Below are 16,383 nucleotides of genomic sequence, written 5' to 3' on the forward strand. Positions count from 1 at the left end.
TTGTTATTGTTGTTGAGTAGTTTATAATGAAAACATACAGCACTAAGAATTTTATATTTTTTAATAATTATTTCTCATAAATGTTATACTAAATTATATGTAAAATATTCTTACACAGAAGGAGATTATTACAGTGTGTTACTGTGTTCAATCTGCAGCAGTCCAACGGGTCAACCCGGTGGCATCGCTGTCGTTTGGATAAAAAGATAGGAAAAGCCTTATGGAATATACCGCATAAAGATTCCGCACGATATCGGATTTCAACCGTTAAAAGTCTTCCCAAAAACTCGATCTCGGCCGTCCGCGATCAACAATCCGTCGCACCTGCCGGTCCGACGCCTCTACTGTCGCTCCTTTCACGAGGCATCGACCCCACCGACCGATCGACCTCGCCGCCGGTTCCTCGTTTGCTGTTGTGGTCGAGGACCGTATCTTCTGCGGTTGGCTTCCTCTTTGTCTGCCTTGGAGGAGACTCCAAGGTTCGTTTCTTGATCGATGATGTTACTTTGTCAGCATTTTCTCTTGATCACCTGGACTTTGTTCTTTGATTTCGCGTTACTGGCAGGAGGATCATTTCGTTGTTAGGGGATTTGAGACGCAGTATCCCGTTCAAGAAGCATGGTAGGGCCTCTTCTTATTTCAGGTTTCCTATGAGTTATTATATTGTCGGTTCCGATCTCTTCGGGTTAAATCGTAAGGGAGAAACAAATATAACCTTTTCATCCACTCCAAGTTTAATTCTTTCCATATGGAATTGTTTTCCCTTGTTGCTCATTCCTCCATCTCCAAGTTCAACATGTTCAAGAGCCTTTTTATGGCTCATGGATGATACCTTTTCTGTAGATTGTATTTGCATGAAATTATGAGGATTTTTTTAATTCCAGATGATTTAAGAACAATTATTTTAAGAAAGTGCCAATTAGCATGGGAAAGTTTTGATTCTGTTCCTGCAATGCCCTGTTATTTTTTTAATTAGAAGACAACTAACTTTTAATGATTGCCCACAGTGAACTAATATCCTTGTTGTAGCTTGGAGGCAGATATAATGGTTAGACACAGATTTTCTTTTTTGCAATTGACAAGAAAAATTGGTGACTTGATGGCATGAGATTCCATGTACAATCGTTGAGTTTCTTCTTCACATTTTCTGTCTTATTTCATGGAACCCTTGCCTAGTAGTTCAGGGATTGCCTTTCAAGATGATTTTAATTAATATTTGGTAGTCTTGATAGTCATGTACCTATGTATCCATCCATATCCTTTGCCATAATCTATCTTATAACATCTGGAATCTGGATATAATATGATCAGGAGCTATTTAGTAGATTTCTTCCTGTGACATGAAGATATTAAGGAAACAACTGTTATTCTTGTTTTATTTGTATTTGCTCTGTATGTTCCAGAATTACATCGTTGGAGCTTTCAAGCCACCCTGTACCATCTCTGTCATATTTGCTGATGGAAAAACACGCAAGCAGGTAAAGAATTAAAGATCTGTGGGATGCTATTGCCTTATAGTATCAACATTTTCTCACCTTGTTTCATCTGAACTGCTTGTTAGTTTCTTATGTGATAATTAAGGAATTCTTTAGGTACATTAGTTATTTGAACATATGAATGATTGGAAAGGATTCTTTTCTCTACATTTATAAAAACTTTGGATCATTGCCTTGAAATTTGGATGCTGATCTTGTCAGTCAATAAACACACGAAGCCACCATATTTAGGCTTATTGAGACCAAGAAATCAAAGTTGATATAATTTCATTAATCAATGAAAAGATGAGCTGAGCTTGAATGGAACTTAGTCGTCAAGGTTTTGACTTTCTAGACATTTCTAATTTAATATATCCAGGGCTATGCTTTACTTAGCAATGTGTACATGCATATTCTATATTTAGCATCTACAGATTCTACATTTAAATGTTTGACATCATTTTGGAAGAGAGAACTCAATTTAGATTCTCCTGAAGACTTGTTCAAAGTGGCTACTTGGTTGCAATCTATTGAGTAACAGTAGCTGAATTGTAACAATAGTAACTTGTACAACAACCTATGTCTGCCATTGAAGGATTGGATAGTTGCATAAGTGAGGTAATTTTTTCTCTATCTATTATAAATTAGATTGTTGTACTCACAAAAAATGGGAAACATTCAAGTTAAGGTCCATTCCAGAAAATTCTTGATTTAATCATTTCTGACAGACCATTTTATGCTTCTGCACTACTAAAAGCTTTGCTTGCTTGTTATACTTGTTGGTCACTTATAAACTTTCTTTGTATTTGTTTGTACAGGCTTCCATAAAGAAGGATAATGGCCGGACTACAATGGTCCCAATTTTTGAGAGTAAAGAAAACATTGTTGGAGAGGTAAATGTGCTGCCATTTAGACCTTTTAGATACTTAGTCTGCTATTAATGCTTCTTCATGCTATGTTCCACTTTCTTGAAATCTTGATAAAGAAATTGCTTGTCTGATCGTTCAGGTGATTATAGAACCTACACAGGGGAAAAAAGTTGAACACAACGGTATCAAAATTGAGCTTCTTGGACAGATAGGTAATGTTTTTCATTCTGTTCACACATGTTGAGTGTTATGGGTGAATATATGAAAATGATCTTGTTCGATCTCTTAGTCAATAAGTACAGAAGAATATCGAAAATAGACAATCTTTACTCATTGACCTAAGGGACGAACAATCTGGTCTTTTATCACTCTATCTTTTGTTGTTTGGTCTAGTTCATTTGGCTGTCACAGCCAAACTATTTCTATAATCAGTAAAACGTTGTGTATCCACTATTATGGTTCAAGAAATAATGGCATGATTTTTCTTTGTAATTCTGTCATCATCATCCTGATGTTCTTAACTTATGATGCAGGACACCATATATCGACATATTTTTGCCCTTGGTTTACTGTTCTTTTTATCTTAAAAGTTAATTCTGAGATTTTTAGAGACTCTGTGTTGGAGCATGAGATCTGACAAATTATTGTCTTCAGACTCTGGTGATAGAAGTTCACAAAGGCCTCTTGGTATTCGGGTGTGATCTTTTATAACATGAAGAGATGAAATATCATATTTGTCAAATGCAACTGATTTGAGTTTTCTCATACTTCTAGCTCAATTTTCTCATTTAAACAATTGATGGTGGATTCATTACTAATTTAGATATGAAACAGATTTATGGTTTGAGAAAAAATAATTTGTATTAGAATTATGGAGGATCTAGTCATGATTTCCTTTGGGTTGTACTGTCAAGTTCTTTTATGTATGCCTGAACCCAGGTGAGATTGCCCACTGAACATTCACACTATTGCATCAGTTCAAAATGTTTACTAGTGCCATCATATTCTGCATGTAAGCAAATTTGTAAATGTGTGTGATTCTATGTGTAGCCTATTAATGCAAACCTCTATGTATAATCTTGTGTATATAATTTGGTAACTCCATTATGAATTTTGTAATCAAGATAAATTTCTATTTGTTGCATCTTAAAAAAAAAAACTCAGCATCTTCATCTACTTCTATGATGCAAAACTCAAAAGTGCTAAAGAATCCCATTTTTATTCTGTTGAGTCTTTTTGTTAGCATCTGTCATATGATATAAATTATACTCAGTAGCAAAATGCTATATATAACATTCTTTTATGTGCACCTTTTCAGCATCTTGTTGGTACTTACTACTTATAATAAAACTTCTTTTGTTTTGCCCAGAGCTTTATTTTGACAAGGGCAACTTTTATGACTTCACCTCGCTAGGTGAGTTTTGCTTCGGCGACCTAAAAATCTTATTTGTAATTTTCATTTCCTACCAATAATAGAAAAGTAGCATATGCTTATTAGTTCAAGTTTTGGAATTATTTTTATAGGGGACCATCTCAATGCTCACATTCTCTAAAGTGAAAATAGAAGTATTTCAATAAGCATCAGATTCTGATTAGATTGTTTAAGTTTCTCCAAGTACCATGGTATCAGTACGTCAACTAGTATAAATCCTGGATGTCCTTTTTTCAATATTGACCTTTTGGAGCGGTCAGGATTTTGCATATCCGATGTTAAATCCATGAAAACTCATTCATTATTGATGCTTATCATTTTAAATACTATGTGGATGCATCATCTTAACAACGGTAAACAGGAATGAGAAAATTTAACCTAAATAGACACTTGGTGAGAGGAAAACCAAAGAACATGTAAATGCATCACTTTTTTTCAGAATAAAGGTTTGACTTCAATAAGCTAAATTAGTGGAAAATCTTCCAGAAAATAATTAAGGTAGTGCTCTTCGTTGTATTCTTTTTGCTGTATTATATTAACTATTAAGAACCTGGGCTGTTGAACTGATTAGGTGTTTTGCAGCTGGAAACAGTCCAATCCAATGCTCCAATGCACTGAATTTTATTTTAACATGAATAGTTGGACACATCAGTGCCCTCCACATGTCTTTAGTGCATTTATTTGTTTCACTACCTTCTAGACATGCCAATCACCTTTCATAGCAAAGGTTACATATTCTGCACTGCCAGCACTACCAGTATTCTGTTTGTTTTAAGGTTTTGTGTTGCTTAAAACACTGAATTTTCTTGCTAGGCTTCTAATACTCATCTTTTACCTCCTTGTTCTATTCTTCAATCTGTTTACATTGTCAATTGAAATTCTTTTGATTTACCTACTTGTTTTTCTTTAATTTATTTTTTATCTCTTTTTCTTTCTCTTTTATTTGTCCATGTGGAAATATATAATATATTATCTAAGTAGTTCACGCCAACTGGTATGCAATTTTTGGTGTTTGTGAACTTTTGTTCGCTAGCCTTTCATTTATACTCTTACATGGAAATTATACTATTGCTTCTTGTGAAATGATGCCATTTTGTTTTGTCGTTTATACAACAAAACAACAAGAAACCGTAATGTCCCATTTGTTTTGTCGATGATTCAGGTTACTAGGTTAATATCCAAGCAAAACACATCTTGGCATGTTTCACAATGAATTATCTTGCTATTTGGAGACATGATAATGACTTACGAAATCTATGAACCTCATTATTGCCTGTTACTTTTGTTAACAAGTCATTGCAAATACATGATGATTCTTATTTTGTGTTTTTGTTAAAATATTTTGTTGTATTAACAGTTAGTTCCTTGGTCACAAGATAAACTTTTCTTTTATGCAGTACGTGAATTAGATATCCCTGGTGACTTATATGAAAGAAAGACATATCCATTTGAGTTTTCTACTGTTGAAATGCCATATGAGTCATACAGTGGAATTAATGTGAGACTCAGGTAAGGATCTCTTGATTTATGTCAATTGCCTTTAAAGTTTAGTAGCATTGCCTCTGTATTGGCACTTAGATGGTTCATCGAGATTACTTTTGGTTTTGCGAATTAATGGACTACGTACTCAAGCTTCTAAATTATTATGGAATTTCATTTCCACAAGTTTGATTACTTACAGCACTGCTAGCAGTTTTTTCACACAATGCGATGCTGCACTGTAAACCCGATGTCTAATACCTTTTAAGATACCTCCAATATCATATGGTTTGCAGCTCTATTCCATAAGTAGCCTTGTGTTAATTTCAGTTAAGAAGTGTATCATGCTGCTTTAATCAATCTATGCTATCCTTTTTGCTTCATTTAGAAGTTGACGTGATTTCATTGGTAGCTACATATTTTATCACCTTTTAGTTGCTAATCATTATCAAAGTTGAAAAATATCTTAAATTTTTTTAACAAAACAAATTGAAGTTCAGTATAAGGACCTGATGTAAGCTTTGAGATATCATCATGAAGGCTATTGATATATTTTGATTCTGCTACTTGTATCTACAACCTCTTTGTTAGCTTCCTGAAGTGAATGCTATATGCCTGTCATGACATTTTAGTTTATTTATCTTAGTTTCCTCACAGGATACTTATCATGAAATTCATTTTATCCCATGCCTATTTCTGCATGTGGCATACTCATATGCCCAGTTTAGCATGTGACTAGCCCATGCCCATGTCCATGCCCATGCTATGTTATGTTCTGTGGACTTCCATGACTATGTCCAGGTGAGTGGTACACACTGGCTTTTGGATTGGAGTGCAGCTACTCTGTGACTCTACTGTACAGGTCACTGGTGCTATGTATAGTGCTTTGTGCATGGTGTTCAATGTCCTTTGTATCTTTGTATATGCATGTCACAAATTGTTTTGTTCCATTTCCCTGTCAAAATTACGAGACATACTTTTGTGATAAATGATGCCTCTGAAGTTTGATTCCTGTTAACCTCAGGGATAACAAATTAGTAAGAAGGCACGATCTCCTGTTCTGTTTTTTCATTGATTTGTATGCCACTGAATATGCTTAAAATTTTCAGATAGTCTTTTTTTTTCACCCATCCAAGCTTCATGCCTGTTTCTGACTTTCTTCTTCTTTCAAGGAAGAAGTGACAACTTATGCAATCTCCCCTCCTTGCCCTGCATTCTACTTCTTTCTTGGATCCATAGTCACCTTTAAGTGACATGTTGTCTGGCTAATTTACAGTGCTGGGTAATTGTTGCCAGTGACATGAATTCTTGTCCCGTTTCAATGCTTTTATTCAAACAAAATTCTTTTTTTCAGAAATCATGGCAGAAGAGATGTGGCAATAAATACTTCTGTTATAGCAAATTTGCTTTTGTGAAGGGAAGCATACATGACACAGAATTCAAATACCAAATCACTACTTTGTTTTCTACTCATTTGTTTTGAGTGTTCTGTATTTTGTATGGCTATATGATGTCTAAGTTATGCATAAGCTTTTTTTATGTCAGTGACATTGTAATTGTTTTCTAACTGAGAGAACAACTGGCTAGATGATGATTTTGCTCATTGCAAAGAAATGTCTAAATTGGCATCAATGATTGTTTAAGTCATCTTGCATCTGTTTGTGACACACACCTTGAAGCTCCTCTTCTCAAGAATTATGTTGAATCTAATGTGGTATTGTTGTTTGCAGCTGATGTTTGCATATGATTATAAGTGTTCTAGAGATCCTTTGGCATGAGACTCTCTATCTGTCACAAAGTTCCTCATGATATGTGTTAGATTCTCTTGCAAGAAGTTTATTGTAGAAAATATTAAGAGTAACATATTTGTTATGGAAATGTATATATAAACCTTTATTGGCCACAAAAATGCAGGTACATCTTGAAAGTAACAATTAGTCGTAATTACATCGGCAACATCGTGGAATATCAGGAATTCTGTGTAAGTTTGTTGCATAAATTTTAGTTGTCATAAATTATATGCACACTGAGTGGCATATGACTGTTGCATAAATCTTAGTTATCATAAACTATATGCATATTATACGTTCTGATCTACTTAAGCTGAAATTGGATAGTTAGGAGTCATTGAATGTACAAATCTGCCATGAAATCTACTTACCTTTTCTTTTTTAGTGTAGAGAAATAGTCAATTAACCATCTACATTATGTAGATGTGTAAACCATCAAATTTACTTGAATTGTATAAAAAGTAGAGCCTTGATTATGACTGAATGCAGTATAATTATATATTATTATTTTGTCATCACTTTTACACAAATTTTGATCATGCAGAATATTATGGTAAAGATTAAGTGAAAGTTTCTTATATGGATATGTTTCTTTTTATGGAACATATGAACATTTGAGTTTCCAAGGCCTTCTCTTTTCTGGGTTGTTTTCTAACTGATGAAATGATAATAATTTTATTTGTGATCTTGATGATGTAGTAGTAGCTTAAAATAAATAAATTCACTGTGATTATTTTTCATGATTAATAAAATTTATTGGTTTCTTTTTTTTCTCATTAGGTGCGCAACTTTGCTCCTCTTCCAACAATCAACAACAGTATTAAGGTCAGTGAATGTTTTCGATATCTGATCCATTGAAATCAGAGTTTTCCTTTTCACAGTTTGGATGATGCCTACTGATAACCAGAATGGTACGTGTAATTATTATGAGCCATCCCAACATAGGCATAGTGGTGGCATAAAAGTGAAAAAAGGAAATCTTAGATGTTTGAACTGATGAATTCTTTCTGATCTGTCAATTTTCAGCATCTATTTAGATGATGCACAATAGTCACTCCACTGCATCACCTTTGCAGTTCTTGGGACTTTGGTGAAACACAAAGAAGTTGCAGATGACAAGAGGGATTAGGTCTCTTGGTGCTTACTTCAATATCTTGTTTTGACTTAGATCAGTTGTGCATACTTGGGGTTGGTTCTTGCCGAGGTTCTTATTTTTGGATACCAAACGCAAACTAGTCCATCCCGGCCTAGCGTACCAACATTTGGCACGTATGAATGCACCATGATATAAAAGAGGCGAGAGGAGGAGAAGAGGATCATGAGAAAGAGAAGAGGCAGATGGGAAGGTGGTAGTGGAGAAGAAGAGGGGTGAAGGAGTTGGTGGAGGAAGAGGATGAGGAGGTGGTGGCGGTGGCGGAGTACCACTAATGTGTGGCGGGCGACAAGTGGTGAATGACATGCAACACATGTTGCAGGAGGCATGGAGGGGAGGGGGAGTGGGTTTTAGGGTTAAAAAAAAACAGACTTATTGCTTGGTTCAGAGGATTTATTGCAGTAAGCTTTATACTAAATGTGGACCATCAAAACTGAGTGGTCCATGTGTCGGTTTATGCCCTGATGGACAAGCACTGCCTAGTACGTACCAATCTGTATGAAATTGCATTAACTTGTTCTAGCATAATTTCCAACTGTACACAACCTATCATGACCCGAGCCTAATAGGTTAACTGACTTATCAACTTCGTTTGATCTAAACCATTGGTCAAAATGCTTAAGTTGAAATTGATAGTAGTATACTCATAAGACTCATATAAGTCAATTTTAATTTTACCCACTTCCGATGTAAGACTAATCGGGGTGTTACAATTTTCTCCACTCGAGAGCTTGATGTCCTCATCAAGGCTCAACATAGCTCAGATCAAACCCTACCATAGTGCATGTGAGACATAGCCCAGTGGTGGCTCCACACCATGACAAGTCCTCTGACTTCATTCACATATAGTCCTTTCCTACTCGAGCACCCTCACTATGCCCAAATACTATGTTAGCCTGATCCCAAATGTCACAATAGACTTCCAATGTGAAACTAATCGGGGGTGTTACAATTTCCCCCACTCAAGGGCTTGGACATCCTCGTCAACGTTCAGCATAGCCCAGATCAACCCCTAGCATGGTGCATATGAGGTGTAAGTCAATGGTAGCTTCACGTTGTGATGAGTCCTCTTACTCCATCTATGGGTAGCCCTTTCCTACTTGGGCCCCCTCACCATGCTTAAATACTAGATCGGTTCTGATACTAAATGTCATGACTTGGGCTTGATAGGCTAATTGGCTTATCAACTTTGTTTGACCTAGATCACTGATCAAAATGCTTAAATTGAGGTTGATAGTAGCAAGGTTCGCAATATCGTACCGTACCGGTATTTCGACCTGGGCTCGGTACCGGTACGGTACGGTATACCGAGCGGTACACTTAGGTGTGCCGAGTACTGTAGCAGTGCTACAGTGCTACAGTGCACTCGGATCGGTAACAGGCGGTCCGCGTACCAGCAACCGGTCGGACCGGTACGTACCACCCGTACCGGGCGGTACAGTTCGGTACTGCAGATCCTGGATAGTAGTACACTCATCAGACTCTTGTAAGTCAATCTTAATCTTGCTCATCTTCGATGTGGGACTAATTGAAATGTTACACAACCAAAAGTCCAAAACTGTTGAGAATATGAAAATTAGCTTGTGGTGGCAGGGTGAACATGATGAAAGTGGTTTTTGGGTGCCAACATACTGGCTGGTTTCAAGTACAAATCATCAAGCATGACATATACCATGCATTTTTTTATTTCAACTCTCTCAACAGAATGGTAGTATTGCTATTAAATATTTAGCCAAAACTACTGTTGATATTTAAAAGAAAGTAAATGGTTAAATGTAATTTTTAGTCTACTTGTATACCACAATTGCATTAAAGAATGCTCATGCTTAAATGAGACTTAAACCTGATGACGTCTTCAGTGCTATTCTTGAAATTTGTCTGATTCCCTAACAAACCCAAATCAATGTGTAGATCATTATGAACCCATTGAGTAACACAATAATCATGTTTGGTTACAAATTCCATGTGGTTTCAAGCTGGATCCTGATAGGATGGCATGAGAGCATTCAATCATGAAATAATTTACACCATTCTATTGGGATCGAAAAGGTCCAAAAACATTTTGGTCCAGTCATTGGACCCAGGTGTTCTAATATATGCATATGTATATAATAGATATATAGGTACAATATGTGGAATTGTGGTATCATAATTCCTTTATCTCAATTTCTGATGTTAGGATCAATTGAATACTCAGGACACTTCCCTAGCAAGCGCTGCATGGATTCCAGTGCTACATTGGTCCTTCCACTCAATTTTCAAATATTTTATTTAGCTAAATTTGTACAGGAAGAATATTTCTTCTCTTAGTTTTTATCATGTATATTTTTAAGGTGAAATCTAGTTCAATACTCATCTCAGATTGATGACTCTTCAAAATAATTATATGAAACTTAACTTAGCTTCTAGTATGAAATAATTGTTGCTTGTCAAATTCTCGGAAGAACCTAACTACTAAGGAAGGTAAACCATGTGCAAACTATATGTCACATATTGCAGATTGTATCAGTTTTCCCATGAATTTAGCTTTATTTACATTTTAAGTAGGTATCTTGTCTTGATATGGTTGGCTAGTTTTGCAGATGGAAGTTGGAATTGAAGATTGCTTGCACATTGAGTTCGAGTATAGTAAAAGCAAGTAAGCCCTGTATATGGTATTCGACTTTTCTGGTCAAATTTGCACTACTCGTCGTCTAATGGGAATTGGTTTTATCCAGATACCATCAGAAGGATGTTATAATTGGCAAGATATACTTTCTTTTGGTAAGAATCAAATTAAAAAATATGGAACTTGAGATAAGACGTAGAGAATCTACTGGTTCAGGACCTAATACTTATGTTGAGACTGAGACACTGGCAAAATATGAATTGATGGATGGTGCTCCTGTAAGAGGTACGTAACAGTGAATTCTTACCCGCACACATACTTTACTCTTCAAATATCTTATGTATGAAATCCTTCAATATCATCATTTTTATTTGGTATATCATGTGTACAGAATTAAAAATTATTCACATGTTGGAGGTCTTATTCTCATTATGTTAGATTTCACTTTCTGCTTAGTTTGTTTTTTTGGGTATTATCTCAAGAATAACCAACCAGAAGAACTAGTTTAGAAAAATGAGAAATCACAAGAATGTAATGATTCACAATATCTTATTTCAACATATTGTCGTTTCATGATTCACAATGGCTTTAATAGAAACTATAAATAAAGATTTAAATATTCTTAATTTAATTAAAGATATGACCTTTTACATATATCAATACATGTAGCCAACCCTAAATAATTGTATATCTTTAGTTGCTTAAGTTTTGATCACCACAGTATAATAACTAAATTTTCTTAGTTGAAGCTTGGGTAATGTGCTATTGGTGTAGTTGTACTGTTGTAGTATATTAGGTGCTAAGATGATTTCATGAACCTTGGGTGCTTTAGCGCATTGCACTGTCTGATGCAGATATATACAATAAAATATTCAAATTCTTTGGGATTTGATCCATTTTCTCAATAGGCCACAGAGGGATCCACAGTCTCCATATGAGCTTTGTCCACATGCAGTTAGAGCATCCCTTATATGGCACAGGTTCATGATATGTTTACAAATGGGACAGGTTCAACATGTTATCTTGAAAGGTAGACTGTTTATGGATTTAGATGGCAACAATATCCTTGTAGGCTCTGATTGATGCTTGAAAACCTTTTATATCATCTGGAAATAAAAGCAAGGAGTCATGATAAAGCGATGGAGGCACCTTTTTATTTACTTCATATGCTCCGTTTTATTTACTTCATGGGTTATCATTGGGATGGCCATCTGTGTTTCTGTCTGCTACCATCTTCACTTGTCTGTATCTTTCTAAATCATTTAATCTGCCTTGGACTTCTTACTCTCTCTTCTCTTCTCTCTCTTTCTCTGTTCATCTTCTGTTATTATGAATTCAATTTCTCCTTTATGCTTACGGAAAAGCTCAATTTTTCACCTTTTCCTTGCATTGATCCTCTTATGTCATTTACCAAATGCTCCTTGCAAATGGTTTATGTTACAATATCTTAGTAATGTAACCAATAGTTCCACAAGTCTGTCTAATTAGTCCAGAAAACATGTGTATAAGCCAAACTGTCTACCTAAGTTTTTCCGTGAAAAGTTGCTGGTCTTTTTCTTGATTTTCTTACTAGCTTTCATAGAACTTAAATGTTTGTGCTTTCTGACAGCAAGACTGTACTTTCATGTCACGTGCTATTCAGCATAGCAGGTACATGCATACTGCATCAACCTTTCAGTTACTCTATAAATCCAGCTTTAAGCTTGAATTTGAAAGTCCAAGTTTGCAAATGGAGCATGCAGATATAAAATTTTCTCTCTTTTCTTTTTTTTCTTGGAATAAATAATGACTAAGAAGCCCATCATCATCTTTAATGAGATTAGAGAAAACAAGAACAAGGTCGGGAGAGAAAGGGGGAGATGCAGATAAACAAAAGCCAATACCATGGTTTCGGGTGCAAAAAGACATTGTAGAGTTCACACAGTAGCCATTGGTAGTTATTCCTTCCAAAGAAATCCCACATAAAGATATCGTACATTATCTAAGGCTATCAGATCAGGGTTCACTACTAGTTTTCTCGGATATGTGAAGCCTCTTATGATTAGTTGCTTACTTTTTTACAGTTGTTCTGCTCTATCTGTGTTAATTTGACAGGGGAATCAATTCCGGTCAGATTATTCTTGAGCCCTTATGAGTTGACACCTACATATCGCAACATCAACAACAAATTCAGTGTGAAGTATTACCTGAACCTAGTTCTCATGGATGAAGAGGATCGGCGCTACTTCAAGCAGCAAGAAATCACAATATATCGCCTCCTGGAAACTTCTTAGTTTCTGCACTTTGAAGGGATTCGAAGCCTACGTAACGTCTAAGTGAATGGATTAACAGGATTATGAGGAATATGATTCCATATGCCAAGAGCTTTCCCCATGCTTATCAGTATGAATTCAGGAGAACTGGTAATGTTGCATGTGTATCAACTAGTTGGTCTCTGTTTGTAGTTGTATATTTTCTTGTCATGTTTCCTGTAGTACACGATTGATCTTTATCATCCTTTTGAAGACACCCATATCTCGTATGATACAGTGCTCTAGTCGACTCTGGCATAAAATTTTATTTGATTTTGTCTGACAGATGTGACTGTAGTAAGAGAAACTGCTGTTATTTTATGTACATGTCATCCACTTGACACTTTCTGCTAATGTGGGGTCCTTCAAGAAACCAATCGTAGCCTTTTTTTTTTTTTTTTTTTTATGAGAAGCAGATCCTCCAAGATTGCACATTGTTGCATATATTTTCTTTATGAGACTTGTATACTTTGATGTGACAAGTAACAAAAAATCTATATTCTTAACTATTTGAGAAAATTCTCATCATTGAGGCATTACCAATTGTGAAAGGGTCCTTTGCTTTTTGTTGCTTTCAAGGCTGCTTCTGCTGCTTTCCTCCCCCTCCATCTCTCTAAGATTCTTAGCATTTGATTGCTAAGTGAATGATGAGTTAGAATTGATTGCATCTGCTGGATAGCACAACACAATTTCAGTTTATATTTTATTGTGGCTACTACATTTTATTAAAGAAATTTCTATTCTCAACCACTATAACATGAATGATTGAAACAGAAAGAAAACAAATGGAACAAAATGACTTGTCAATCTAAAGATGGTTTAAAGCAGTGCATCTTTTTCATCCTTGGAAGTAATCAGCTTTGCTGAAACCTGTGGATCTGTTCCAAGGCTAAACAAGGTATATAATACACCTAGTAATCATCAAGGATAGCTTAGGCTTTTGTTTCTGTCTAAATGTCGAGTAAAGATTTTTGTTTTTTTTTTTTTGTTTTTCAAAGGTTAAGTGATAGAAGGTAAAATTCAAATATAAAATCTTACAATAAACTATCAAAGTCTTTACTAAATCAATCAATACTCTACAATAAAAACAAGAAGAAGTAGAAGAAGAAGAAGGTCATAATAGTTGCAAAGGTCTTATCCAGTTGCTGTCTTAAGCACATTACTTTCTTCAATTCAATAAATAGTTCATTGGTAGTGATGAGGTCAATTTTGACACTCTTGCTGATAGTAATTTAAAGAAATAAACAAAGATTTTATAAATGAATGACACAATAATCAAGCTATAATGACATGACAACACTTGCCAAATTGATTATGACATGTAAATGACATGGCTTTTTGTTGTAGATATGTGTGACTTTCTCATTGGGTGCTCCAGGTGGTGGCCCACCAAAATCTCTTCACCACCAAACATGCTGAAAATTGAGGTACCAAACACAACACACTAGATTGTATTAGTTGTTATCTTTTTAAGATTGATTGGGTACCCCATTTTGCTATATTTTATGATCACATTTCCAAAAAAAAAAACCTATTTTTTTATTATATTAAATTGTGAACCAAACTCAAACATTAAGATTTTACTATTCTGTTCTTGTTGTTTTTTTTTTCTTTTAAGATTACAAATAAAAATAACATACAAAATGCACAAATCATCAGGATGTTTCAACAGAGCCTTAATAGATAGACAAGGCAAGCTTAATTCCAATCATAATAGATATGACCTGAACCATATCAACCAGTCCCAGTAACATCCTACAAGCCATCAAACAAGCAATGTCAAAGTTGCTTTGCAAGGAACACCACCAAAAACTGGTTCCACTTCCCTTGGAATCTTGAGAGAGAACAAGTAGCTTCTCATCTTAGCCCAATGATTCTGCCCTCCCAACCAAACAAGATCTTGACAGGGGATGATGATATCACCACCACCACCACCACCTTCCTGCAATGGACTGGTTGCATGCATGAACATCAAAGGTCCTGAGAGTCCACCACACCACAAACTCTGATTAGAATAAACTCATGGCCACAATGACTCCACATGGGACTTGTGTCTCTCCCATCTTTCTTCACAGCAGGCAAAAGAGGAAGAAAAAGGAACAGCACTAGGGATTAGAGTACATCATGTAGGGCAGTGGGAGAAATGAAGTGGGATGGAGGATGTCACAGGGAGTATTTGTCTTCTTCCCTTCTTTTCCAACCCAATCATTGGTTTTAGACCTAACATTACCTTTTTTATATGATATGCTTCTCCCCATCTACTTCCAATTTAAAGACTTGTTTACCCCTTCTTTCACCCATTCAGTCACCACATCATAATATTTAACCTTAAATTAATGATATTACACTCTTTTTTATTTTGCATACAATCTATCTAATCCATGCTTCCAATTTATATGTAAAACTAAAGTGGAGATTTCATATACAAAATATTGCTAAACAAAGATTAATTGTATATATTTAACCCAACAACAAAACTCAAGTTAATCATTTGTGTTATATATATGTTTAAACTCATGTCCAAAACAAAGATTTCACACCAATATTGCTGCAGTTATTCATTAATTATTATTTTTTGGGTACCAAAAACAAATTAATGAAAAATTTTATCCATTAATTTTATATATCTAAATTATGAAATTCAAAATATTTAAAATCAAATCAATAACAGTAGACTCATTTGGTCCTATACATAATCAAATTCATCATTTTCAGATGTGATGCAAAATCTAAAATTCACAAAAATATTATTAAATATTTATTAGATCCCTTCTCTTGTGGCAATCAGTCCTTGTGAAGAAAAAAAAAAATCAGACTTATTCTTTTCTTTTCTTGGATTAATTAATTTGGCAATGATAAGCTTCTCTTCGTTATTGTAGAAATCTAATTCTTCTTTTATTAGTTCTGATGTAGAAATCATCAGAAAAGCCCAACTCAATATGATTAAATATACAAATCATTGAATAGTCTTGAAGGCTAATTTTTTTTTTTTTCCTTGGGTGTGTTCCTTAACCATGCTTTACGTTTGAGCATAGTGTGGTCATAAGTCCATTCTCGTTGAATCTTTATTTATTTATAATAATTTTGTTTTGGAAAATCATTTTGTAGTTGATTTTTTATTTATTCGTTGATCAAAGGAAATGAGGCAGAATATAAAAAAAAATGTGAAACCAATAAAATCAAAGCCCAAAATTTGTACATTATAGTTTGGTAAGAAGGAAAAAGAAAATATTAGAATGTAAATTAAATTTCCTATCTAATCTCTATTTATATTTATATTTTTTTT

General features: G+C 34.8%; 1 protein-coding gene across 2 annotated transcripts; it reads left to right on the plus strand.

Annotated features, from left to right (window-relative positions):
• Window positions 1–301: 301 nt before the first annotated feature.
• On the plus strand, window positions 302–13,418 carry LOC135638736 (vacuolar protein sorting-associated protein 26B-like). 2 transcript variants are annotated; one of them, XM_065152063.1, is made up of 12 exons: window positions 302–440; window positions 566–621; window positions 1,404–1,478; window positions 2,294–2,368; window positions 2,484–2,556; window positions 3,714–3,758; window positions 5,174–5,285; window positions 7,170–7,236; window positions 7,826–7,870; window positions 10,781–10,836; window positions 10,916–11,091; window positions 12,901–13,418. In XM_065152063.1, the coding sequence occupies exons 2-12, from the start codon at window positions 619–621 to the stop codon at window positions 13,077–13,079; spliced, it is 906 nt and encodes a 301-aa protein (XP_065008135.1). In that variant the 5' UTR covers window positions 302–440; window positions 566–618; the 3' UTR covers window positions 13,080–13,418. The 2 variants fall into 2 exon arrangements, with proteins under 2 accessions (XP_065008135.1, XP_065008134.1); XM_065152062.1 differs by having other exon boundaries at window positions 315–479.
• Window positions 13,419–16,383: the final 2,965 nt, after the last annotated feature.

The sequence above is a fragment of the Musa acuminata genome, chromosome BXJ3-5 (genome assembly GCF_036884655.1).
Source record: "Musa acuminata AAA Group cultivar baxijiao chromosome BXJ3-5, Cavendish_Baxijiao_AAA, whole genome shotgun sequence".
Taxonomy (NCBI): domain Eukaryota; kingdom Viridiplantae; phylum Streptophyta; class Magnoliopsida; order Zingiberales; family Musaceae; genus Musa; species Musa acuminata.